The 27,099-nt window shown below is 39.0% G+C and overlaps 1 protein-coding gene across 10 annotated transcripts in view; it reads left to right on the forward strand.

Moving 5' to 3' along the window:
* The window catches only part of LOC130413482 (microtubule-associated protein 4), a 66,848-nt gene extending 42,284 nt beyond the window's left edge, over window positions 1-24,564 (forward strand). For 5 of the 10 annotated variants that reach the window (XM_056738721.1, XM_056738722.1, XM_056738720.1 and 2 more), the window contains 11 exons: window positions 11,322-12,019; window positions 12,279-12,536; window positions 12,824-12,995; window positions 13,076-13,138; window positions 13,919-14,193; window positions 15,210-15,266; window positions 16,854-16,946; window positions 17,372-17,453; window positions 17,539-17,645; window positions 20,196-20,370; window positions 20,852-24,564. In XM_056738721.1, the coding sequence (XP_056594699.1) occupies window positions 11,322-12,019; window positions 12,279-12,536; window positions 12,824-12,995; window positions 13,076-13,138; window positions 13,919-14,193; window positions 15,210-15,266; window positions 16,854-16,946; window positions 17,372-17,453; window positions 17,539-17,645; window positions 20,196-20,370; window positions 20,852-20,859 (1,988 nt within the window). In that variant the 3' untranslated portion in view covers window positions 20,860-24,564. Of the gene's footprint in view, window positions 1-7,156; window positions 8,285-11,321; window positions 12,020-12,278; window positions 12,537-12,823; window positions 12,996-13,075; window positions 13,139-13,918; window positions 14,194-15,209; window positions 15,267-16,853; window positions 16,947-17,371; window positions 17,454-17,538; window positions 17,646-20,195; window positions 20,371-20,851 lie in introns of those variants that run through there. The other 5 variants (XM_056738728.1, XM_056738723.1, XM_056738725.1 and 2 more) reach the window with 5 other exon arrangements.
* Window positions 24,565-27,099: the final 2,535 nt, after the last annotated feature.

The raw sequence follows: 27,099 nt of genomic DNA on the forward strand, positions 1-27,099 counted from the left end.
CATTAACAATTGCAATCTCATGTGTGTCTCGTATATTTCTCGAGTCATAAATATCACAAATGTGTTAGAGATGAGATGTCAACCAGCGTTTAATGCTTTAAAGGTGATTAGAGTATTTTATAGTCTATACTAGGCCTCGGCGATATACACTAACCTAAAGAATTATTAGGAACATCTGTTAAATTTCTCATTAATGTAATAATGGTGGTGGTGTAATGGTGTGGGGATGTTTTCTTGGCACACTTTAGGCCCCTTAGTGCCAATTGGGCATCGTTTAAATGCCACGGCCTACCTGAGCATTGTTTCTGACCATGTCCATCCCTTTATGACCACCATGTACACATCCTCTGATGGCTTCTTCCAGCAGGATAATGCACCATGTCACAAAGCTCCAATCATTTCAAACTGGTTTCTTGAACATGACAGTGAGTTCACTGTACTAAAATGGCCCCCACAGTCACCAGATCTCAACCCAATAGAGCATCTTTGGGATGTGGTGGAACGGGAGCTTCGATTATCCCACAAATCTCCATCAACTGCAAGATGCTATCCAATCAATATGGGCCAACATTTCTAAAGAATGCTTTCAGCACCTTGTTGAATCAATGCCACGTAGAATTAAGGCAGTTCTGAAGGCGAAAGGGGCTCAAACACAGTATTAGTATGGTGTTCCTAATAATCCTTAAGGTGAGTGTATAACAGGCTTGACTTTTAAATTCGATCAAAGCTTTTTACTTTGCAAAACAAATAATAACATAACTGTAATTATATGATTATTGTTGCTATTATCATTACTGTTATTATTGCATTCTCTCATAAAAAGATTTACCGCTAAATTAGTTAGTTTAGTTAGTTCCTTTTAAATGCTCCAGCATGCAGGTTGTGCTGATGTGAAAGGCAAGTTCCGCCTTGCTTGGATTACACAACCGCATTTTGTCGTTTTCAATTTGGTAAAGCTTTCCCACACTTTACTTGTTCGCATTCGATTGTACTCTGCCATAATTCTCGCTGCGTGTCCTTCTACTGCGATAGCATTCGGGAAGGCTGCATTACACTCTAGCGTTACAGTGCCGAAGCGGTCAAATTGTGATATTGCAGGCCCTTAAATTAAGTCACGTAATCAAACGACTACTTGACAACAAGAATATTTGTCGACAATGTCGACTAATCGTTTCAGCCCTAGTATTTAGTCTGATTAGTAATATATCTGTCTTATCTGAATACAGCAGAAGAAAATGAATAGTCATCCAATGTTTTATGTCCTGAACGCACTCTTCCAGTTTAGTTAATTTTGAGGTTACGTCCGGTCTAGATGATATGTTTAACTGAGTATTATCTGCATACCATCTCCATGTTTTCTAATAAAGTAACCTATGGGCATCATGTATATAGAGAATAGCAAGGGTCCTAAAACCAATCCTTGAGGTATTCCAAAGTTTACTGGCATAAATATGGGTGGGATAAATATGATCCGAAGCGTTGTAAGGCTTGTCCCAGAATACCAATATAAATCTATGAGCGATCTAGCAGGATGGCATAATCTGTAAAACTAGTAGTGAAAAACAGCCTTGGTTTCCATGCTATAATCTGGCCTAAAGTCAGACTGATTTTTTTTTGTGTAGGTCGTTGTTTTGTTCGAAAGAGCACAATTGCGCAGATAATACTTTTTAAAATTATTTTAGACAGATATGGAAGATTTGATATCGGTCTATAGTTTCCAGTTCATTTGGGTCTAAGTGGGGTTTCTTAATAAGAGTCTTAGTAACGGCTAGCCTAAAGGCAATTGGAACATGACCTCGAGTGAGTGAGGAGTTAATGATATTAAGAACGGGCTCTACTGCAACCGGTAATGACTCTTTTAATAGTTTAGTGGGTATTGGGTCTAATAAACATGTTGGAAACATCCAAGACTAAATTAATAATTAAATGAAAGGCAACTGAGGAATCTTGTGAGTTATAAGAGAAATCTGTGAGCATGTGAATGCAGTACCACATTGTGTTTTTTTGCTGCAGAGATGGCAGTAGAGTGTGTCTGTGATTGTTGGTTTTAGTGTGTCTGTGTGTGTCTGGTGGTGTGGCACAGCTGTCTCTACTGGTTCTGTGTAATTTTCGGTTCTTCTCCAGCGGGGAAGAAATCTGTCATTGAGGGAGCTACTTAAACACTGCAGGAGACATCAGAACATCAGAGTTTGGTGGCAGACCTCCCAACATGCAAATTAATTCCAGTGTGTGTGGTATTAGTGTGAGTTGATGAGCTAAGGAAAGTTGTGAATGTTCAGAGTTAAATATCATAGTGTGATGTCTCTTCATCTGTGTTGTGTTGCCTGCAGTAATACTCGTATTTTTACCGCAGTGCATTATTAAAAGCATTTCCCAGCCTTAACAGTGACTCGAGTTTAGAAACTCAAAAGTTTTTGGTCCACACTATTGATGAGTCAGTTGACAAGATATGTCAGGGTGACACGAATAAATGTGAGGAAAATGAATCAAATAAATGGGTTTTTGAACTGCTTGATCTGCAGGAGATGATGTTTGATATAATGACATTAAGCTATTTGATGATTTTGTAGCAACGCTGTTAAAAAAGAAACCTGAACATGGCTTGAACAAGAACCGTCTAGGCTGAGATTAGTTTCTAGGATACAGAATTTTTATATAAGAGCAATATGTAGAAAGTGAAACCTTTGACTGAAAGAACAGTTTCCAAGCAACGTATGCTTTGAACGTCTGTGAATGTTTATTTTGTTTAGGTCTGAGACCAGAAGAATCAATTGTGACTTCAAGTAGCATCTTATGTCGTGAAGTGTATTAAAAGAAACATAGGTCTGATGCTTTGACTGATGCTCTTCAGCAGTTGCTTTCAGCTCTTTCTGTGTCGTGTGCAGATGATTCACATTGATCTAAACTTATTTTTCTGCATTTTATTTGGCATTTCAATGGATGATTATGTAAGGAGATATCCGGCTTGACGGCATAAAACATTGACTTTTTGACTTTTAGTTGCTGGTAATTTATTCGTTTTAAGTTTTATTCATGTTAATGTTCTTTCTTTATTTGAATATTTAAGTGTCTTTATTTTAAGTTCTGTTTTATTATTTAAAGGACACTGAAGTTTTTCAACTAGTATTTGTAATGTAATCAATACCGTGACTTAAATACAGTGATGAAAGTTTTGCGATATGAAATGATGATATCATGCATTCCCTCGAACAGAAGCAGAAGTGAAATTATTGCTTGTTTTTTGTCGTTTCTGCTCCGAGTCTGTCTGATGTTTCACTGTGATTTGTGTCGAGTTAATTGTGTAATTGTTGTGCGTTAGTGCATCATTGATTTTCAACGGTGCCGGTCAGTCAAAGGTTATAATAATCCAGGAGAATGATAAAGCGCTAAAGGTCAACCGCTCAACAATAACATGAACATGGGCTACTGCCTCAAGGGAGGGCGTGGAGCCTGCCTAATTGCCATGGCAACTGAAAAAGCAGCTGATGTCTCCATGGTAACTGGGACAGATGCTGACAAAGCAGGCATAGGTTAAAATAAATGTTTCCGGCTTGTGGCTAGTCTTTTTCTTTTGTGTTGTAGCAGGACAGAGTCAGACTGAAATAGACATGCTTTAGATATACACAGTAGATCCACTGAAGCTTATTCTGGTGTGGCAGGATCTTAATTATGCACATATGTAAATGAGACACCCTGAGGCCTGAATCCTGCAGCAGTCGCCGTATCTCTCCCCATCCTGACAAATTATGGGCTTCTGTTCAATGATACTGAGATAGATGCCTTATAACCGCAGTCTCAGTGAACATGTGAAAATTACAGCAAGTGTGACTGATCATCACAGGAAAAGTCTGTTTTTTGTCACAAATAACATGAAGCATCTTTGAGCAGAAAGGAAAAGTGACGCAGCTATATGACTTGAGTCCTGGATTCTGACTTTGGTTTATTTCTAAAAACACAATTAAGAAGAAAACGATTAATCCAAAGCATCTACAATATTGTGTGTTGACAGGTTTCTACTAATTGAGCTGAAAGAACATTATTTAGATTAGATGTGAATTACTGTCAGTAGTGAGAATTATGAGATGTTTACTGGAGTTTCTTACACTGCAAAACATATCTTTCACATATAGTCTTTTTGTCATGTTTTCTTTTTTTAAATATCAAACACTTTTTTTTTAAACCAAGACTTTATTTTACACCAGTATCTTGATTTAAGTGTTTTTAGATATTTGTTATGGAAAAAAAAGACAAACATATTGTGTAAGAAATGATTATTTTGTAGTAGCATTAGATGTCTGGTCAGCTTTATTGATCGTGTTTCTGTTACTTGATTCTCTTTCACACAAACCATTGAACATTAATGGAAGGTTATTTCTATCATTCACCAGTCTGATTTGACTGTAACAGAAAGTCATGTGTTTTGCTTTCTATGAAAACTGGTAACCAACAGATCCAGCCATACAGCTGTTATACAAGCTTAACTCTTATAGTAAGTCATGTTTGGTCATTTGTACTGATGGAATGAATCAGAGGGTGTATGGCTGAAGTCAAAGCGGCTGGTTCTTGTGACGTTTCCCATAATACCTTGTGCTTCAACGTTACACAATCTTACTCGTGCTGTATTTTTAACATCAATGTTCTTTAGAGTCAACACAAACCCCCCTGTACGTATCTCCATCGGTACCCGTGATGATGGGGTTTCTGTTGCCATGGCGATGAGAGGCAGTTGCTCAGGAGACCTCAGAAAGCAGGGCTACTATGAAAACAATGTTGGCTCTTAGGAGGAGGGGTGACACGCTAAAAATAGAACGTGGGGAGACGGTGGCAGTCGAGCTCTTTGGCTTTATGTTCTGGCACATTCAGTTTTTGACCACCTGTGAATTTTTACTGTGATGTTGAGTAATGACGTTAGTTCCACCTGAGACGACTAAGAGAAGATCTCGCTGTTCTGTTCTGCTTCTTTTTATAAGCTCACGACTAAGATGAAATATTAAGTGCACGCTTCAGCAAGCTCAGACGCTTCATGCATTTCTTTATTTTTCTCAGTTAGTAGTAAATACTGTGTATGTAGGTCCGGTTTTTCTCCTTTGGTCAGAGAACATAAAATGTGGTTTTAGGTTTGGCATATCCTCCTCAAACATGTTTAGTTGTTTCATATGAAAACTCATTTATACAATACAAACATCATATGTGGTACAAAATCCAAATAAATACAGATTTCAGAAATGCTCCCATTTGTTTTTCATTGTTTTTTGTTGTTCTGGACGTGATGTGCCTTTTGTTAACTGAACTGCATAAACAAACCGATTCCCGTCTGAGTTAAAGATGACATTGAGGAAATAACAATGAACCGCAGTTTATAGTGTAGAACAGTATTGGTTATGTAATGGGGTCAGTGGTGGTTTGGTTCAGGGTGAGATGAGGACGTCAGCGTGTCTCTGTCCCTGATGGTCTGGACGCTTCTCGTCTGGGGACACAACATTGATGTGACAGATTCAGTGGCCGAGCGCTCTGTGTGCCGTACGGATACACACACACATTATAGTAAACACACATTCACTGTTAGAAATGACTGCTTGCATTCTGTTGAAATATTTGATGTTTTTGTTATGAATTACAGTGTTTAAAGGAATGCAGAGAATTTTATTTATGTTAGTGCTTCTTAAAATCGACCATTAGTATTAAACTGTATAAATGCAGAAGCACTCACTTTTACATACTGTATTAGAAAGATCTTGTTCTTGAGATGTTTTTAGTGTGTTGGGAACCAAACGTTGAGCAGAAAATGGAAGGAGATTTTCTTTGAGAGAGATCTCCTGCATTTATTGAAGAACAGCCTGATTTTCAGCTGTTGAAATTCACTTTGCTTTATTCTGAATCATCATCTTATTATTATTGTAATTGTGACATATTATTGTGATGTGTTTTTCTGAAACATCAGTTACTGATGGAGCTCAGAATGACAGAACGTACGTAACCCCCGGAACAGTTTTAACGCCGAAGTTTCATCTGAACACACGTCTGTGCTGAAAAAACCTCTGAGCAGATGTACTATTATAACTTATCATTTCACTTGAACATAATTTTTTGTCAGATATCTCTGAAAGAGAACAGTCACTGCTCATTTACCAGGTGCTTGAAACATCTTCACTGAATCTTGTGGAAACATGTCTGAAGTTTTAGAAGAACTAAAATGATTCTCAACTCTTTTTAACAATTGTTTGGCATTTAAATGATGAAGGATAAGGATGATGAACACAGAACATTATTTCATCTTTTCAACTTATCTTCAAGACTCTTTGTCTGGGGGGATTTTATTTATTGGTTTGTTTGTTTATTTCTGACAAATGTTAAAAACTAAACAAAGATGCTTCCATAATGCCTATTCGTACATGTTTCAACCAGGTTAAAAAAGCCATAGGCTTATTTCTGTTACGGTCCCCTAGATTTGAAATGGGGAAAAAAGGTCATAACGCCAACAATTGATTGAAATTAAATGTCCATTTTTTTTAACAGTTTTCTAAGCCTGCTTTAAAGGTCTCATGTATACTTGACACGTTTTATCTGTTTTTCTTTTTTGCAAATGATTAATGTCATTTAACTTTTTACTTTTATAATTGTATTTTTTGTATTCTAAATAAGACCATACATAAGCATAATGTATATTTGTTGAAATTAATTTCAGGCATTTAATCAAAAGGTTTTCCATCAAGTTAAAGATGAATTCATACAAGTTCAAACAACATGGGTCATGTGTAAATTATTTATTGATTTCTTTTATTTATTTAAAATCATTATTAATTTATATATAAATTATTAATAGAATGTTAATATTACCTGTTACTTTTTTTTCTCATGGTTTCATTTTTTGCTTGTTTCTCTTTATTTTTACTGTTCGTAATTAATTTGCTCATGTTCAAGAATCTGTTTGTCATGATGTTGGTGGCACGTAGCCTGAGGGATGATGGTAGTGTGTAATCTGACGGAGGAGAGCAGAAAAGATGGATGCACAGAGAGGCCAACGTGGAGAAAACGAGAGAGGCAGAAAGGAGGAGATTGCTAAACACCGCACAGCCAATCAGCATCCACATCATAGGTCATGTGATTCACTCTACAGCAGAGAGAGAGAGAGAGACGCTTACAGTCAGACCTCAGTGCTTCTCAGTCTATTGTTGCGTGCGGGAGGAAACACATTCAAAGCTACTCATTCACGTTACATTTGACTGCAAAAGATAAACGTGTTTTAATCATCCAGACCAGAGACCGAGGATCAGAAGCATGTCCTCTCTCTCCAACCAACAGCCGCCCTCTCCGTTCGCAGAGTACAGCGAGCTCTGTAAGGTCCCGTCCATGTCCACACCTGCCGCTCCTCAGGGCTGGGACTGGCAGCGGGAAGATTTAGGGACGTCACCTCCTGGCCTTCGAGGACTGACGGATGAAGACAAGCTCTGCTTCTACGAGTCTCCTTCTGAGCTCAACGTACCCGGGCGAGGGAGCGTTCCTGCGAGCATGTCGTTCGGCAGCGCAGGGGACAGTCTGGAAAGCCCCTCGTCCTCATCGCCATCGGCTGCGTCTCCAGGTAAATTCACAGCTTCTCTAAGATGTACTATGGACCACACCGGAACGATGCTGCTGACACCGGCTCTGGAGTCACCTGAAGATCCCCTTAATGCAGGATTACCTCCCAGCTCTCCATCACCTCTCACACCTCCCAACTACTGTGTCATCGGCGTCATGAACGACAGCTACCTCGAGCGTGCAGAGCAGGTCACAGGTGGACGTCCGAAGACTGAGGGCTCATCACACGAAAGTGAAGAGGAAGAAGATCTCGAGCCATGCTTCATGGGAAGAGCCGAGCAGCAGAGGAAGGCCATGAGACGAGCCATGTCGGAATGTTCTCACCTCTCCGTACCCGCCAGCCTCGAGCTCCCGGACAAATACCCCACGCTGGACGAGTTACCATCACCCCTGGGAGGACACAGGCGACCCCACGCGGCGACCATGAAACGATCTCTTACCGTGGTGGACGATCAGCCCCCGACGCCTCCTCCGACCCTGTCAGCCGGTGCTACTCACAGCGACCTCCGTGAGGACAGAGAAATGCACTTCTCTCCATTCCCGCCTCTCAAGAACCAAAGGTTTTCTCCTATGGAAGACCTCCTGGAAGGGCCGTTCATCGACAAAGACCAGGGAGTGGTTTTACCCGTGCCGGTGACCACACGTGCACTCAATGGAACTTGCGGCGGAGACAAAAAACCTGAGGTGGTTAGCGTGACACTTGAGGGTAGGTGATGGGGAGTTCTGGAGATAAGTGAAAGGAATGTTTATTAGCGACACATTTGCAATAAATGGATGTTGTTAAGGAGTGTGATTCTTTGACTCATCAGAGACGGCTTAATGTGTGTCACATCTTTGTGTACGGCGCTATCACGCCAGAACTACACGTGTGCTCATTAACGTCTCCAGATGAGCGCCGGCTGAGATATAAATGTCCTGAATTCCTATCAGTTGATCAGGGTCAGAAACTCCTCAGCGTGTGTCCCTGCATCTGTCAGCGGTTGATGTTTGACGTGTCTCTGTTTTGAAGGAGTGTTTTTTCAATGATAATTGAAGGGATCTGGTCTTGTGTGTTGATGATGTGAGCTGGTGTTAAGTCACACTGCCGTCTGTCTGAATGAAACGTGAAGAGAGCTAAACATTTACAGATGAATGGGATAAATGTAGAGTTTGTGTGCTGATGATGTTCTGTTCCTGTGAATCTGAAGTAATGCTGTAAAAATCTAGTAATTGGAGGTTTTGTGAGCTTGTGATTTGTGGGATGTGTTGATTGACTGGACTTTAGAGGAAAATCTTTTGACCGATATATAATGAGACTCTTCTGTTTGCTCGCTGTGTGCTGCTAAAAGAGAATAAATATACATTTTGTAAACATTTATTCACTCATGTTGTATACGAGTCTTTCTTCAGTGGAACTGAAGATGTTTTGAGAAATGTCTCAGGGATTTTGTGGTCATACATCGAAAGACAATGGAGTTCAGTTTGGTTATCAACATATTTATCTTCTGTTGTGATCTGCGGAAGAAACTCATACAGGTTTGACAGGACATAAAAGAATAAATGATGAATGAATTCTCATTTTTGAGTGCAGTATCCTTTATACAAAGAATCTTCAGGTTTTTGTGAATGGTTTGAATCTGTGTTTGTAAAAAATCATTCTGAGCAGGTGGTGTTCTCCTCTAGATGCTTTTCTCTCTTGTTATGTTTCAATGTGTTTGTTGAGTCGTCATGCTGTGATGCTGCGTACATTAGCAATGGAAAAATGCCACCAGAATATTAAAGAGATAGTTCACCCAAAAATGAACATTCTGTCATCATTTACTCACTCTCTTGTCATTTCAAACCTGAATGACCTATTTCTAACGCAGAACACAAAAGAAGATATTTTGAAGAATGTTGTTAACTGGACCCCATTTACTTGCATTGGTTTTGTGTCGATACAATAGAAGTGAATGGGAGCCGGTGCTGTCCACTTACCAACTTTCTACAAAATATTTTCTGTTGTGTTCTGCGAAGAAGCTCATGACAGTTTGAAATGACAAGAGGGCGGGTAAATGATGACAGAGTGTTCATTTTTGGGTGAACTATCACTTTAATGATGTGTTTTTTTTTATGCACTAGTATTTCTTTTTTTGCATGCGAAAGCAACATGTTGCTTGAGATTTACTATGTTTAATTCAAATGTATAAGTCAAAGGATACAAAAGTATGAGATAATGCAGAGAAAAGTACAGTAGAAAATTATTACCTGGGAACAGATTAACTTTTTGTTGTATAAAGTCTAGGGTGGGATTTATAGCGGCCACCACTGGTGAGTTTGAGAATTAAAACCAATCTCTTTGTCCTCCTCTCACCCCTCCCTTTAGAAACACGACGGTGGCTACCACATGTTGATGAAGGGAAGAGCTCATGTGGACATTAGAAACACTGCAGAAAGAGCCATGTCTCATTTATTACATTAAATTAAGGATCTGTGGATTTTAAGTATAAAGAGGATATAAGTCAGGAAGGACCTGTGATAATATTATAAAGACTTTCCATCAGAGAAGCGTTAGGACCCACGGTACTATGGCGAAGGCATTTAGCAGAGATACTTATAGATATCTATGGAGATACTTTCCTGCAGAGACTTTGGAGAAAAAGAATCACCCCAGAGGAGATTGCTTTGATTCAGATCAGTATGTTAGTATCATTGATTTTTCAGTTTGTTAGAACAAATATGTGTTGTTGTTGTAATATTAGCTGTGTGACGGAGCAGTTTTGAGCATCATTGTTTGGAACCAGTGTGCTGCTTGTATATACTCGTGTCGACTTTGGTTATTTTATTCATTTGTATTATTATTTGTGTGGTCTAAGCTATGATGAAGCTCAACATTCCATAACATGTTGAGGGCCGAGCTAGCTAAGAGGAAATAGCAACGAGCAACTCTGTTAAAGGCATTTGATCTCACAGCAAGATAGCAGTAAGCAGTAAGTTAGTAGACATGTTTCCCCCCTTTGTGAAGTCAGGGACAACCGGACGACGTACTGCAGGGTAGAGAGCTTTTGGAGCTGTACAAAACATGACGGTGCAACATGAGGAATTCAGTGTAATACATAACGGTTCATTACTTACGGTCTTTATACACCTCTGAAGAAATGATTTTGTATATTATATTGCATTTCTGTCTATAGATCCTCCTAAAAATCCCACGTTGCTCCTTTAAAGCAGATGTTGCTACACATCATGTCACAACACAGTGTTGTTTTCACTATAAGGCTATGTTCTCTTATAGATGAAACATTTAAAATATTTCTGATAAATGGTTTGGCTGAGGGCAGTAAAAAGTTGCAGTTTCCAAGGCTTTTTTTTGCAGCTTCATGAAAGGCATATTTACCAAAAAATTGTGTCGGGTCATTATGCAACTTATAGTGAACATTTGAAAGGGAGTGATAGTTGATATAAAAGTGATGTTTTTATCGGGGGTTTTCTGAGGCGGACGTCACTGTTATTGTTGAGATGTGTTCAGAAGAGACATACAGTGGGTTTACTCTTCGAAATGACATGATCCTTATGAATGACATGATTAAAGAAACTGGATGGAGGGACCAAAGCAAGAGATATGAAGACATGTTGTGACAGATTTCATTTATAGCTGTGTTAGTCTGTCTTTTATGGATAGAAAATGTCCAGTGTGAAGGAAACATCTCGTGCAAAAGCCATGAGTCACACAGCATTTTTATGTGTTTAATAACTAAATATCTCTTTTGTGTGTCTCCTACCAGAAAACTGTGAGAAAAACAAGCCAGAGGTGAACAAAACCGACAACATCCAGAAATCTGACAACTCTGATGTCATCAACAAGACTCAGAAAGATGAGAAAACATTTGAGCAGAAAGACACAACTGAGCACACCGGTCAAATCCAACTGAAGGAATCTCCAGAGAAAATGAAAGAAACGACCAAACCTGATAAGAAAGAAGAGAAAACAGACAAGATTGAAAAAGTTGACAAGATGGAAACACCGGTGAAGGTTGAAGTGACGGAGAAAGTCGATCAGGTAGAAAACCCTCTGACAAAAGACGTGTCTGAGAAAGATGAGATACCATCAGAGAAGAAAGAGACGACGGAGAAGACGGAGTCCTCCATAAACATGGACAATGAGAAGGTGAAGACAGTAGAAAAGCCTGAAGTGAAGCGTGAGAGAGTCAAAGCTGATGAGAACGAATCTAACCGAGACACAGCAGAAGAGAAGAAACCGGATATGAAGCTGGAAAAGGAAAAAGTTGAAAAAGAACAGAAGACGGATGAAGATAAAGTCCAACAGAAGACAGAAAAGGTTGAATCCGCTGATAAGAAGTCTGCCAAAGCTGAGAAGGACGAGAAAGGAGAGAAAGCCAAAAGGCCAGCTGCTAAACCCACTGCGGCAAAACCTGCCGCAAGCACTGCGAAAGACTTGAGCAGTCCTGAGAAAAAGACCAAGGTTTGTGAATACATTCTGCTTTTCCTTGATCCTCCATTAACCATCCTGCTATTGCGTCTGCTAATGCTAATAATTTAGATTTTTGCATGTCAGAAAGCACATCAATGTCACAATTCATGTATCTCTTACACAGGTTATTATTAATTGTTCAATTCACACTTCTGAACTCTCTGCATTTAACAGCTGGCTTTGCTCATCATTTGTCTTTTTCGTTTTTGTTCATTGTTCGCCCTCCATCCGTTGGGTGTCATCTGCACAGCCTGTCGCCGGGGCAACCAAACCCATCTCCACCAGACCCCGGCCAAGCTCCGCCTCCACCGCTACACCTGCTCCAAAGCGTCCGACCCCTACCTCGTCCACCAGTGCACCCGCTCCCCTCAGCAAAAAAGCCCCTGTGCTCAAAGCACCCTCCCCATCCGCTGGCACCAAACGACCGGCTACAGCATCCACTCGACCCCACACGACTGCAACCTCCACCACTGCCTCCAGCACAGCGGCTAAAGAGGTCAAGCCCAAGGTGAGTCTCCACCCATCCCAACACCACACAAGACATCAAAACCAGTCTAGTCCCTGTGTGTGTGGTCCATGACTGACTGCATTGAATTTACAAGGTGTGAACGTCAATATTCAAGCGATGGTCAAAACGCTCAAGTTGACACAATGATCTGAGATGTTCATTCAGCGGATGCTGTGTGTTATTGAAGCAACATTAACATATTTGTGTCAAACTGAGAAAACAAGCCCTAAATCAGCTGCAGGAGAATATTTTGATTAATATAACTTTTGTGTGTTCTCATCTGGCAGACGGCCACGGAGAAGCGCCCACTTGTGCCAAAGGTCTCGACGGTTCCTGCTCGGCCCGCCGCCCCCAAAAACAGCTTGTCTACAACAGCGGAAAACAAACCGGCTATCACAACAACACGCACATCAACCACAACACGGTCAACAGCCAGTGCTCCCGCCACCCGACGCCCGGGTCAGTCTGAGTCTCACGCATACATCTGACTCATTCAAACATGAAAAAAATTCACAGTTTTATTTTCTGTTGTCCTACAGCTGTTCTCACAAAGACTGACGGTAAACCTGAAGAGAAGAAAACAACCACACTGAAAACCACAGGTAGATTGTTTCCTATAATTGCATTGTTTTAAAGCAGTTATACAGTGAAGACATGTCAGAACAGACACAACAATACAGACAACACATACTGTAGTAGTTTTGTTTATTTATTGCTAAAATGGAGTTCCCATCAATTCTGAGCTCTTTGTTAATAAAAGTTTATATTTGCACAATTATATTTTTGTCTGTGAAACTAATTTCATACATTTAAGCATACACCAATGAAACATTTTATTCAAGTTTTCCAAAACTTTTGACTGGTTGGGTACATTGCTGATTCTGTAAAAATAATAATCTGTGTGTTGTTTGCAGGTAGTTTCTATATGATTGGAATCAGTTTCTAATTAGAGAAAATACAATTTACAAAATATAAAATTCTCGAAAATTCATTTTTCAGAGGAATGGTATTGTTTGTGATGATAATAGAAGCAGCAGGTGTTTAGTTTAGTAACAGGTGAGATCTGCAGAGGTTGTGTATGCACACATTGAAGCCTGAAGAAAGATGTGTGTGAATATCCAGCTCTGATAATCTCACACACACAGAACACCGCTGGGTCACAGCTTCAGTGATCTGAAGTCAACGCAGCGCTGGAAAAGATTCTCTTAAACTGACATACACACAGATTTGTGCTATAAAAGTGAACATTCACATACCTCTCAAACACTTGATCTATGCCTCACTGAAAGGATGGAATAGAAAAGTGCTCACAGACCCTTTCAGGACAGAATTGTCTAGAGCTTTGGTGCAGTCCATCGAACCTCCATGTGTTTCTGTTTCAGATGCTGCTCGTTCTAAAACAGCACCTCTCCGAACATCCACCGCTACAAGCAGGATCAGTGCTCGTCCCACAAAAACACCCTCCACCACCAGCAGCACCACAGCAGCCGACAAGAAACCTCCCGCACCCCGCCCATCACGACCCAACTCAACAACCGCCAGCGCTACAGCTCGCCCCGCCCCTCGTCCTGGCTCCTCCTCTGCTACAGATATCAAAATGGCCCGCTCCAAGATCGGCTCTACGGACAACATTAAACACCAGCCCGGAGGAGGAAAGGTACAACATAACTCATCATTCATGTGCCCTATGAAACATGTCAGATACAGATGACAGATTCCTCAATATTCACTCCCTTTATAGCTCTATACACCTGATGTTTCACAAATACCATGGTACCATGAGGGAAACACTAGTGTTTTGATATATTACTTGGTACTGCATGACTATCATTTACTCATACGATGCCATGATATCATCTGAAAGCAACCATAGTATTTCAATAGGTTATGTTTGAGGCACCACACCCTTAACATGGTGTAGTTATATTATGGCATCATGTCACACAATAAAACATGGTGTCGTCATGATCCATTTCCAAAATGGTATTATGTTCAAAGCATCACAGTATAGGCCTTACATTTGCAGTACAGGTACTGGTTTAGTCTGTGGTATTTTACAATCAAATCGCAGAGAAAGACAAAAGCCACCTCCACTATTTTTCTAATTCGAAATTCCATTTCACTCCACAATCGCAAGTTCCAATTCACCAGGACTTTAACATAAAAAAAACAAGTCTGGTGTGAGGTGTCCAGATCATTCTGCAGTCATTAAAACACAACTACTGCTCTTTCGCATGGTTTTCTGTCCTTAACACTAAACTTTCTGTATGCAAATGTTAACTTCCTGTTTCCCAATGTCATCTGATTATGAGTGCAGGAAATGCTGCATGATTTTCAGCTATTTAGAGCATAGCTATGTAGATTTAGATGCCAGGTTTTACAGCATTCTAAGTCACTCACATCCTCAAGTTCGTCAGCTTCTTCTCATGTTTGTCATCTTTTCCCGGCTGAGTTCTCTGTGTTAGCGAACACCGCAAACCTCCCTCCTCCCTAATGCCCTTCTGAGAAACTTCAACTGTCACCACAAACTTTAGCTTGGTGTCCTCCTGTGATCCTGAAACAGTTTATTCATGATCTGACACCGAGGTGTTGTTGGCAGGTCAGGGCATCTCTTCCTTCACATGTGAGTGATTGATTTGACGTGGGGGGTGTATTTTGGGCTTGTTCCGCCAGGTCACAGTTTCTCAGAACAGAACGGACACTCAGAGTAAAGACATCAGCCAGGGCAAAGTGAGTTCATCTCATCATTCATCTCATCTTCTCTCCTGTTTGTGCTCTCAGCCTCTCATTTCTCTTCTCAAATGGTAGATTGACAGAATTATTCTACCCAGCTTTTAAAATAAGTGTTTATATTGTGTGAATACAGAATGTGTCTCAGCCTAGAGCTGAAAAAAATGCCGTGTCGTTTAGTAAAATATATCATTTCTAACTCCTAAAGAAATTATTTTCTAAATGAATTTAAACCAACCGTTGGGTTTGTTCATATGGTACCAACCATTGGTTTGAAACCCATAATTTTTAAAGTGTAGAGATCTCATTAGGGCTGTTCACACATGAAATGGTTTACCCCGGGTTATTCTAAACCCCCAGGTAAACAGAATACTGGGTTATCTGTTTCACACTGCTTATAGTTGACCAGAGGTTAAGAGATGATCCTGGACATTCATAACCTGATGTTTCACACTGTACATCACTAAACCCTGGGTTAACATTCGTATTTGCATATTTGCGGTGTCAACAGTCGTGATTGGATAAATACTGCAGCGTCAAACTGACTGAATAAAAAAGTGCGTGTTTTGAGCCTCCTTAGACGTTACTTACTAAAAAAAAATACTCAGTGAGTGTACACAGCTTGAGGTAAGCACTGTTCAGTTTTTGATTGGGTGTCCGTTGCTAAGCGTCTGGTGGTATCGTTCTACCCCCGCTTCATTTCACACTGCACATGTTTGGCACCGCAATGCAAAATCGGAGCAGAGTTTGATAACCTGGTTAAAAGCGAGGTTTAGAATGAAGATAACCTGATGTTAAGCGCAGTTTGAAAAGCCCTTTTGTCTGGTTTGGGCATTCAAAAGCTCATCATTTTCTAATATGTACCTCTTTTAATCTGAAGTCTTTGTCACATTCACATTTTTATATTTCACATACTCACGTTCCATTTGACAGCAGGAATACTCAAATGATGATGCTCGGGGGTCATGTGATGAATCTGTGAATTCCCAGCTAACTGGAAATATTCTCCTAACGTCGACTCAGACAGTTCTCTCCAAGTTGATACATTTTTCTTGCAGTAATGTTAAGTTTATTTTATCAGCATTAATCCAGAATCTTTTCGGAAACACTAGCATAAAATGTTCTTAAAACACTCTTACATAAAAGACTTTTAAAAAACCTAAAATAAGTTTTTGTAGGCTAGGTTATATGTTGTGGTTGTATTCATTTTTAAATGTTCTCGATGTGTGACGAAGGCTTCTTGTTTCAGTCTAGACGCTGTTAATGTTTCTCTTTTTTTTTGCGTGTAAAAAGGATTAACTGGTGGGAATGCTTTTATAGACGTTGAGATACCCTGCACTCTTTATCCACACATTCATCAACTCACCATCATTGAAACACCTTCCATTCTAAACCCTTTTCATTGCACTGGTGAAGCTGGATCACACAAGCGTTTCTTCAGTTGATTTCTCAGTGTTTAGTGCATGACATGAGGTGCTGGTGTGGTTTGGTTTAGAAGCTTCTGCTCTCTTCCTCTGTTGTCTTCCTCTCTAACCTGAACCTCCCTGGTGTCCCGTCCTTCCCGTCCGCCCCGCCGTGCTGCTGTAGGTTCAAATACTCTCCAAAAAAGTGGACTACAGTCACGTCACGTCTCGCTTGGGCTCCAAGGACAATATGAAACATGTTCCTGGTGGAGGGAACGTAAGTAACGTTACTGCATGCGGTGTAGTCGTCTCCAAACAAACACAATCATTTCTCTCTGTGTCCATTGTGTCCACGTTCACATCTGAGACAATGAGACTCTTTCTTCTGCCAACAAATAAGACCTGCTGATGCTCCATGAGGAATGTTGCCAAATCCTCTTCTGTTTTTCAACACATTTCAGATCAAATTCTGGATTCTGGAGGCCTTGACGTTTGTTCATAATCTTGTCTCGCACGCTGTCAAAACCGCTGCATTACGCTCTCAGACATCTCTGTTTTTCAGTTATTCTGAATTAGTTTTTCCTCTCTCATCTTGACGCACTGAGTGCATGGCATGTCAACGGTATTTTGGGAAGAGTTTAGATTTGTGTCGATTGGATTGGATTGTCATGTGTTGTTTTGGGATGTCGTATGTGTTCACAGATCCAGATTCTCAATAAGAAGGTTGACGTTAGTAAAGTAACCTCAAAGTGCGACTCCAAAGCCAACATGAAACATAAACCAGGTATGAGTTCTTTCTCAACGAGTGCTGCTTCACTTGACGAGGTTCTAAGCACATGTGTGAGATGTGTGTGTGTTATGATTGACAGGTGGAGGAGATGTGAAGATCGAGAGCCATAAGATGAATTACAAAGCTCAGTCCAAAATCGGCTCAATGGATAATGTCAATCATGAGCCTGGTGGAGGTAAAGTCAAGGTGAGATCATCATTCATAGAGAACATGAACATTTGGTTTTAAAGTGTGAGAAGAGGTCAGGGTTCCTACACGTTTCGGAAAGTATGGATTTTGAGTTGATTGTTTTCCAGGTCTGTATTAGTATGGAAAAAAGAAAATGTGTATGTTGAAAATGATGAGTTTCCAGACTATTGACATATTTGGTTTAATAAATTGTCAAATTAAGAATTTCTAATAATAAATATATTTTTATCAAGTTTGGAGCATGTTTGAGCGCTGCCTAAAGATCGGACCAAATCTGCTGGAGGACTGTGTGCTGTGATTTGATGTTACGCAGTTTATGTTCATGAATCTGACTAAACGGCCGATTGTAATATCCAATAATGCAATCTACAAAATGAAACGAGACAAAAACATGACCAGACCTTCACTAGTTCATCCTTAACCGCATGGCTTTGACTCAGGTGCGTTTATAGGTTGTAGTTAGCCTATTACGACAACAATATTAATTGCAAATATTTCAAACGCATCAATACATTATTGTTCTTAATTGTTCTCTTTCTATATTATTATAACTATTTTTAATAAAAAATCAAGTGTCTGCAACTTTTGTAATTTGATGTCTTTGTCTGTAGCTACACAAAAAGTCAAAGGAATAGCAAATTACATTTGTCATTCCAAACCCAAATGCTCTTATAAGATTGATTGTATTCAATCTGGTAATATTTGTAAATTGAAATAAAAATATCAATTGACTGTGTGTTTACTCGTCACTGATAAACATAAAATACAGACATTGCTTTAGCTATTGTTATATAATTTTCACTCCATTGTTCTAAAATGCTCATATGTAGCTCAAGAAAATCATTTTTGTTTGTTTGGGAAAAACTCTTTTTGGACCTCTTCATTTCATTCCTGCATATGGCCTGGATTGAACGTTGTCAAATTTTAAAAGAAGCAAAGTTTGTGGACTTTATTTCTCTTTTAATTTTCACTAATGCAGTATATTTCACCAATCCTTCTGTTGCTGTTGGTTGAAGGCTTACAGTTATTTCATTAGACCAATGATTCACATTGCATTGCACTACATTCCAATTCTAAAATGTTGTGCATTGAACATGTCTTGGTCTGGTGTTCATTCATATGTATGAGGTATGGCTGTAACAGTAAAAATATTATAATAATATAAATGTGAACAATTCGATTTTTTAAACCGTCTTCTGTATATGTTAACTATGGCCAGAAAAATCTTCTGGGAAGTCTGTATGTTTGAGTCTGGAAAGTGGAATTTTCATAATGGAAAATGTGTAGGAACCCTGTGTTCTAGATTGTCTGCAGGGATGAAATTGTACAAAGCTTTGTCCTTTAAAATCCTCTGTAGAATACAAACGTTCAAAGAATGTGAATCAGTGGTGAGTGAATTCAAGTCAATTAAAAAATCTATTGAACTTCAGAACACATGCTGATCAAATTCAGATCTTGGAGAAAGCTTTGCTTTTTATTTCTTCATGTTTGTGTTTGTAAGTTCATGCGTTTTTACCCATGGTTTTATTATAGTATCTATGTTTTTTTCAGGAACAAAACAAATACCATTGTACTACAAATAAGCTATAGTTACTCCAGTTATTATGTGGTTCTATAGTAATGTTTTTGTATTTATTTTACTTGAAGTAGAACCATGGGTAATGTTTGTAAAGGTTTTCATTCCGACCTCAGTAGAATCACTTGTATGTGTATTCTGCTGTAACTCCATTCTGTCTTTCGAATAATAAAGGGTTTTGTCTGATAGTAAAGAGTTAACATTACAGTCAGAAGAGATCTGTCATTTAGGTCGTGCTTGTTTTCTCAACCTCTGATTGGCGGGAGTGTGAAATTCATGAAAGCTGAATGTGATGTCACCTGCCCCTCAGCCTATGGCCATTCATTTCAGTCATATGACCACCTGCACGCCTGCACTCTATTATAGTTTTGTACTCATGCACACCCTGAATCCATTTGTACAGACCAAAAAGTAGAACCTGTCAGTGTTAATCATACTGCAAATATTATATTGACTATTTATAACACGTGTGGTTAAATCACAGAAACACCTTCATATCACTTCATTGTGCTTCATCATTTAAGTCTTTCTCCTTTTAATTTTAGTTATATTAAACACAATAGTCAACTGTTATCATTGAAATATATTGAAGGAGTGATGATGTGTCTGTTTTGTCATTGTGATTGCCGTTTTCATTTATTTCTCACTGTGTGTACACACCAGCAGTGAAACATCTGGACACATGAAATCTGTCATTCTTAAAGAAAATATAAGAAAAGTCCAAATCTAGAAATCAAAAAACAGAACTTGTTTTATCTTTACTTTCATTCCTGAAGTGCATCATGGGATGATTTTAAACATTTCACTTTAAGCATTTTCTAGTGCATCAATTGAAGAAACAATTCAATACATTGGTGTGTGTCTGAATGTTTCACTTCACCACATCAGGTGTTTGATTTATATTTTGTTTGAGTTCATGAACATTTCATCACATCATGTTCTATTGACATTGGCATGCTGTGTGTTTTTAGGCTGAGGGGGTCCAGGAGACAGCTGAGGGTAGTCAAGCTCCCTCTAGTGGTGTCCCGGCCGCCCAGCCGGCAGTCAGCTCTGGACAGGAGAATGGGCTGAAGGAGGGCAGCGCCCCCTGCAGTAGTGAGGAGCTCCGGGACCCCCAGGGTCTGGACTCACTCATCCCTGAAACAAGTAAGTTTGTGTGAAACCTGCCCGAGCCCCAAAGCCCCTGACAGACTAGACTCCTGACATCAGTCCCATCAGAATGAATGTTGTTGTTTCCGGTGAAGCACTGTTGTGATCAGGGTCTGAAATTTACCAATTAACCAGATTCATTATAATCTAACCTAGAGAACGGATGTGCTTTCAAATATGAAATTTAATACATATTGTGCATGCTGGAAAAAAAATCTTATTTTTGTCTTGTTTTCTGGTAAAACGTTTCTTTCTTGGTTAAGTCAAACCCTACTAAATTCTCTTTAGAAATGGAACCCTTTTGTTTTATTGTGCTTAAATTTGTTTATTAGAAATTCAAGACAAAAAACTCAAATGACTCAAATGTTTATTCCAATGAATCTTTTGACTGTGAAAAGTTCATTTCAGACCCTGGTCGTGATGTTGTTGTGAATGCAGTTCTCTGATCATGAAATCGTTTCGACTTCTTATTTTTCAGGCATCTAACTCTGCTGTTTGCCGTCACTTTCCCCTTTCCATTTCAATCCCCCGTCACCTCCTCCCATGTTACCCTCTTTTTATGTTCTGTTTCCCTCTGTCCTGTCTTTCCTCACACTCTGATGCAGATTGAGTCTTTCAAGCTTCATTTCCGCGAGAAAGCCCGCTCTCGCACGGACCACGGAGCCGACATCATCATCTGGCCCGCCTCGGCTGACGGCTCTGCCCAACCCCACCTGTTACGCAACAGTGTCTCGCTCAACGACTCCATCGCCACCGCGGGTCTCCCCCGCTCCCACACCACCCCGACCCTCCTCTCCTCCCAGGAACAGGGCGGAAACGTCGGCTCGCTCGACGGACTCTTGACGTGACTTCTCTTCTCCTTTTCGCCCTACCATTGCTATGACTCGTTTAATGGGTGTGTTTGTTAAACGTCAGACTGCATGAAGAAGGCTGGTAGGGAACTTCTTCCTCCAGGGGTAGTGGGGGCTCTGATTAAGGTCTGAATTAGTTTTTTTTTTAAGCTTTGGTTTGACCATAAACCCAGCAGGATCCATTTATAAGCCTAAACTCATGCACCTCACAACACAACAATCACAACATCTGCTTTCTCATAGGATATAGAGCATGACATCTAGATCTTGGTCTTTGTTTCTCTGTACAACAGTGTTGAAACTTGGTTCATGATTAATGTAGCTAGCCTGAACATTTAAACATCTAGATCCATCTGGCCATCATCCCACGCTGCCTTCAGGTCCTGCTGAGAAGAGTTTAAAAGTGTTTCACATCATTCACCTTTCAGAAAAGCAGGAGGATTTCCAGCTGTGATGATGATCTAATGATGCAAATTGGATGAGTGCTGCAGTGCCCATGTAGTTGTGAAGGCCAAACTAGAAGTTCTCAAATAAGGCAATAGGATTTTTAATATTACAAAGAGTAAGCTCTATGATCAACAAAAGTACATGACACACGTCGTGTCCATCAAGATAGGCGTCACAAATAAAGACAATGTTTATGGATTTTGAAGCGTTAAGTAAAAGTATTTTTTACTATGCTCGATCAACACCAATACCACCAGGATTCCAACAACTTTTTAAACTTTATTAAAAACATTTTCTTTGATAGGAAACTACTCCATCCATCATTTTTGAGATTTGTGTCCGTGTTGCATCACTTTCGAGATTTTCATGCACAATGACATTTAGTGTCTCTGACCATGTCTGTAGTCCCACGTACCGACTTATTATCAACGACCTTTTTCCAAGACCTGTACAATCTTTAAAAAATCAGGAGTGGGGTATTACTGGTGTGATTTATGTCGTAGAACAAAATGCTTCCAGACCTTATTTTAGCCATTTAAACCAAAACCCATTGATTTCATGATGTTTAAATCGAACTCTGGATATCGGCCTACAAAACCACTTCATGACTGCAGCACTCAACTAATGCTTTATCCTGCAGAGGATGTTGGGAAATATAGTTTTATCGCATAAACCCACAGCTGGCTTGAAAGCAGCGTCGTTCAGCACACCGGGGCTGTCATGTGACCGTCAGTACATTAAAACCCATAGGCTATCTGAATCTGTGTGTATCGTGATTGTGTGTTTGAGTGAATAATGTAGAATTGAACTGTTTGTTTTATCCTTCAGTTTTGTTTTTGTGACCAGCGGATGTTTCTTTCTTCTCATTATTGTAAAGCAATATATAACCATCTTCTACAATGCCTTTAAGATGTAACTTACAAACACCGTGGACTAAGATCATAACGTCAAATGTAGCTCCAGACGGCTCTGTGAAAGTGAAGAAGGTCTGAGGAGGAACACTGAAGGGAAGAAACTTTAAAAAGCGGAAAGCAAGACGAAGATGGAGTTTCGTGCAGAGGGTTTTGTTGTCATTGATTTAGATACGGTTTGTTTATATCTGCTGGAAGGTTTGCCTGCGGGTGGCACTTAAATCATCTGCCTTTAGAGAGCCACAGAACTGAATGTCAGGGCTTGAAACCTTTGAACTAGTTGCGGTTTAAGAAACGTTGAATTGTGCATCAGGTGGTTATTTGGATGATTCTATTATTGCGTGTTTTTGCAGGTCTTTTCGAAGCTTGATAGCGTGATGTTGAAAGTTCCTGCGGAGCTTGTAGCTGATCTTTCTGGTAGCATCTTCTGTAGTAGTTTATTTTCAAATGGACTTCTTTTATGGTCAGGTTGAGCGTGGAAAATCCTACTGGCAGATGTTTGGTTTGATGTAAAGAGGTCAGAACACATGTTTTCTTGTAACTATTCATTTTTACCATCTGTGGAGGGAGGGATGGGTTTTTCGTGGGTTTTAATTCACGTTTTGTTCCATATGCAGGTATTATTCTCAGCAGATTTCTTTAATCCCATTCAAACACATAAAGCAATAAAGCTGTCAATTTGACATCATCAAATAATCCTCATCAGGAGATGAATGATCAATAAATGTTTGATGAAACGTAGGACATGTTAATAAAGATCCACCGATGTTCAGAAATAACATGTTTTAAATAGGTTTTTAGATAAAAATGGAAACTTAGCTGTGGGTTTTGAGCATTGAAGTTGGTCTGAATTTATTAAAATGTTTCACCTAGGAATTAGTGAATAACAGACATATAAATGTCATTTTATTAATTGATTTTGGGCAATAATTAATATTTATATTTTTTTGTAAATATTTGTGTTTGATCTGTGACATCCATAAGTACAGTATTTAAGTACGGTTAATTATATGTATAACAATGGTTTGTATTGAAATGGTCACAATCTGTCCCATAAATGCAGTCGATATAATAAGAACAAAGTGCAACTTCTTTTTTCTTTTCAAATATTTACGGTTGCTCTCCCCATATTGTTCTATGCTGCCATCTAATGCACTCAATATTGCCACAAGAACAAAAGAAATGTAAAAAAAAAATGCTTTAACGCTTAACACAAATGAGTGCTTGATATTCTTTACCTTAATGGCTGGTTGTTTTATTATTGTTTTTTTTTTATTCTGGAAAAAAGACAAAAAAAAAACAAATAGTTTTGAGATGCAATAAAGATGCAAAGCACTTAAAATTCTGTCCTCTGACAGCTGTGACTTTCTTGTTTTGGTTGTGGGCAGTCTGCCCTGATGATGCCAGGTGGGTCATGTTCAGGTGGGCATTGATATTATTAAACATCTTCTAATAATCTTAATGAACCTGTTACATTTGATCAATATTAGTCTTACAATACATGCTGAGAGACACAAACAGTATAATGCTGTCAAAACTAAAACTGGGGTGGGGGATGCAATGAATGTGTTGCACTGAATTTATTGTGTCATGAAGGACCAGGGGCATAGTGTCGAATCATTCTTATAATTGTTTATTTTCTTATTTTCTTTTCTTTGTTGAGTCTGGGAGAGATATGAATTATATTCATTATCAAGATGTCCAGCCCCGAAGTAACATAAAATAAGAAACGCAACATTCATGTGCAAAACTAGTAGTTCTGGTTTTGGTTTTTGGTGATGCAGTAAAGTAGATCACATTCATGCTGAAACCAGCTCAGACTGTTGTTTTGGTGATTTTCTTAATTGTTAATTTTCCTTTATTTTCTAGTTATTTCCATTAAAAATGAATTTCATAATATTTTTGGTTTGAATGAGGTGTTTATTGTGGTTAACTATGATGTGATTATTAGACATTAAATGAAATAAAGTGTTTAAAACATGCTACAGGTGTTTTGTGTTCACTCTGTTTCTTCTCACACAATACATCCATTTACATTCAAATCATAGAAATGTGTTTACTTTTAGTTAAAGGCCATCAGATCGGCATGGCTTTTGTTGACAGACCGACAGCGGTTTATCACACAATCTGTTTAATTCAATAGGACCCTTGCAGGAGAAAAAATATGACATGGAAAAGCTAAGGAGTATGAGTTCAAGTTTTTTAGGTGTTAATTTCATTTGAGTGGCCTACATTTTGAATAATGTGTCCACTAAATAGGACATTATGCATCACATCATACCACAATTCACCATAGCTTTACTGTTAGATGTTTTTTCTAAATGAGTATGTACATGTGTCCTAATCTTTTATGTATCTTCAGGAGTTTAAACTGATTTATTTCCTTTTGTGTAAATGTATTTTGATAAACTGTAGGCCTATAGTTCTACACATTGCTTTATAGGCCTAAGCAGCACGAAACATGTCTTTTTTACATTATACATAGTTCTGTTCTCATTAACTTCTTGTAAACGTTCAAACATATAGTGGCCACGTGAAGAACTTAAATTTAAACGTTCTTTTTTCATGAGGAATAAAATATATAGGGGAACATAATGTTTTGATTGTCATCATTTACAGATAGAAAAATGTAGTTAGTTCACACACACACACACACCGTTTAATATATTTTCACGATTACGTGTGACGTCCGACAGGTCGTGTGTACCACGTGATCTGAGCATCTTTCTAAATCCGCGACATCTGGCTGCCTGTGTCGACTGTGACTGAAAAGTTTACATGATTCTGTAAAATTCAACAAGGTAACAAAACTAAATTTATTTGTAGTAATTTACATTTATGTAAAGTCATATTTTGTCCTTTTCATACAGTTTTATGTTTTGTTATCAGTTTTTAGGTGCAGCAGATAAACTGACTAAAAATAGCATGAACGTGACTGCGGTATTTTACATCATTTTAAAACTTAGCGTAACGTTACATCTAAATTTAATAAAGTGGTTTGTCATTTTGCTTAATTCGGACACAAATCAGAAATAAGTTTTGTCATGAAATTATGATTTTTATGAACTGACTAGAGTTACGAAATATATCTAAAGACAGAATTGCGTGATTACAAGGAATAGTTCTTGTATACGATTGTTTAATTCATGGTTTTCACCTCTGAGGTTTTAATCTATGGGTTTAGGTAAATGTATTTAATTATCATATGAGAAACGACACGGACCGCATATTAAACAACATCTCTAGGACCAGTGGACACAGGTAATAAATACCCAATTACTACATACATTTGGACCTGCTCAAGGTAAAGAATTTCGCTATTTAATATGCTGATTACAGATTTATCTGATTTATTTGTTTTAAGGAAGTTAGACACACCCTTCCCTGCGTTTGACGTGCAGCACATCATCTGCACCTTCTTTAAATATCGTTTTGCTCATATTGTACTCGCCCATGTTACTGTTTGTAATACTAAAATAATTCAATATAACAGAGAAATAGCTAGTCACCATTCACTAGCTGTGTCTGAATTCGCCCCCTTTCTCCAAAATAGTGCACTAATTGGGGTGTCCGCCATTTTGTAGTGTTTGGAGTATAACTCATTCCCTACATTTGTTTTACCCACAATGCATTCTGAGTTTGAGTGTACATCTGATCTACACTCGCTCATTCAATATTTCCCATCATACAAGACGAATCAACCATCTGATTAAGGACATGGTGGGTGATCCGTCCAGAAACATTCTTTTCATGTTGGTTGGAAATCTTTTTCCATCCTGATAGATATTAATCAAGAAGTACAGTGGTCAAATAATATTTTTATAATTATATACCGTCTGTGAAATGCGTAGGACCAAAAAACGTTTGCCCAATCAAAACATTCCGGCCGAACACTGTGACTGGTCATTTGTACAGTTTCAGCCCGTGTATTTTGCATAGGACTGCGCACCCTGTTCACGCAGACATCATACGTCATCAGTGCGCTCACGTCTGCTGTGTCAATATAGGGAGCAGACAATCTGCAACCATCAAACTTTTATGCAGAAACGACAACAAGTAAATCTGCAAACGAAAGTCAGTTTTTGTTCCTGTTGACAGCTATTTTCTACTTTTTTAAAATAAGCAGATCAGATTAGTCATTTAGCAGACGCTTTTATCCAAAGCGACTTACAGGTGGGGTAAGCAATGGAAGCAATTGGGACAGCATAGGGACAACAAAAAGCATAAGTGCAATCAAAAAAAGAAGACTGGTCTCTGTAACACGTTCAAAGATAAGGAAGAAAGGAGGCGGGGTCGGCATGGCTGGGAAAACAGATTTTTCTTTATTTGCAATACTTCCGGGTTGTACTCCCGCTCATTTAGTTTAACACAACACTCTGGTTTGAAGATTCTTTCCTTGTCTGGGTATTCCCGGATGCACCGTCTCTCTGGCACCCGACTCTCGTTTTCCCTGCCTGGTTTCTCTCGCCAATTACTAGAATGAGAAGCAGGTGTTTTCACTAAACCGTTGATCTGCT

This window comes from Triplophysa dalaica, chromosome 23, assembly GCF_015846415.1.
Source record: "Triplophysa dalaica isolate WHDGS20190420 chromosome 23, ASM1584641v1, whole genome shotgun sequence".
NCBI classification, from domain to species: domain Eukaryota; kingdom Metazoa; phylum Chordata; class Actinopteri; order Cypriniformes; family Nemacheilidae; genus Triplophysa; species Triplophysa dalaica.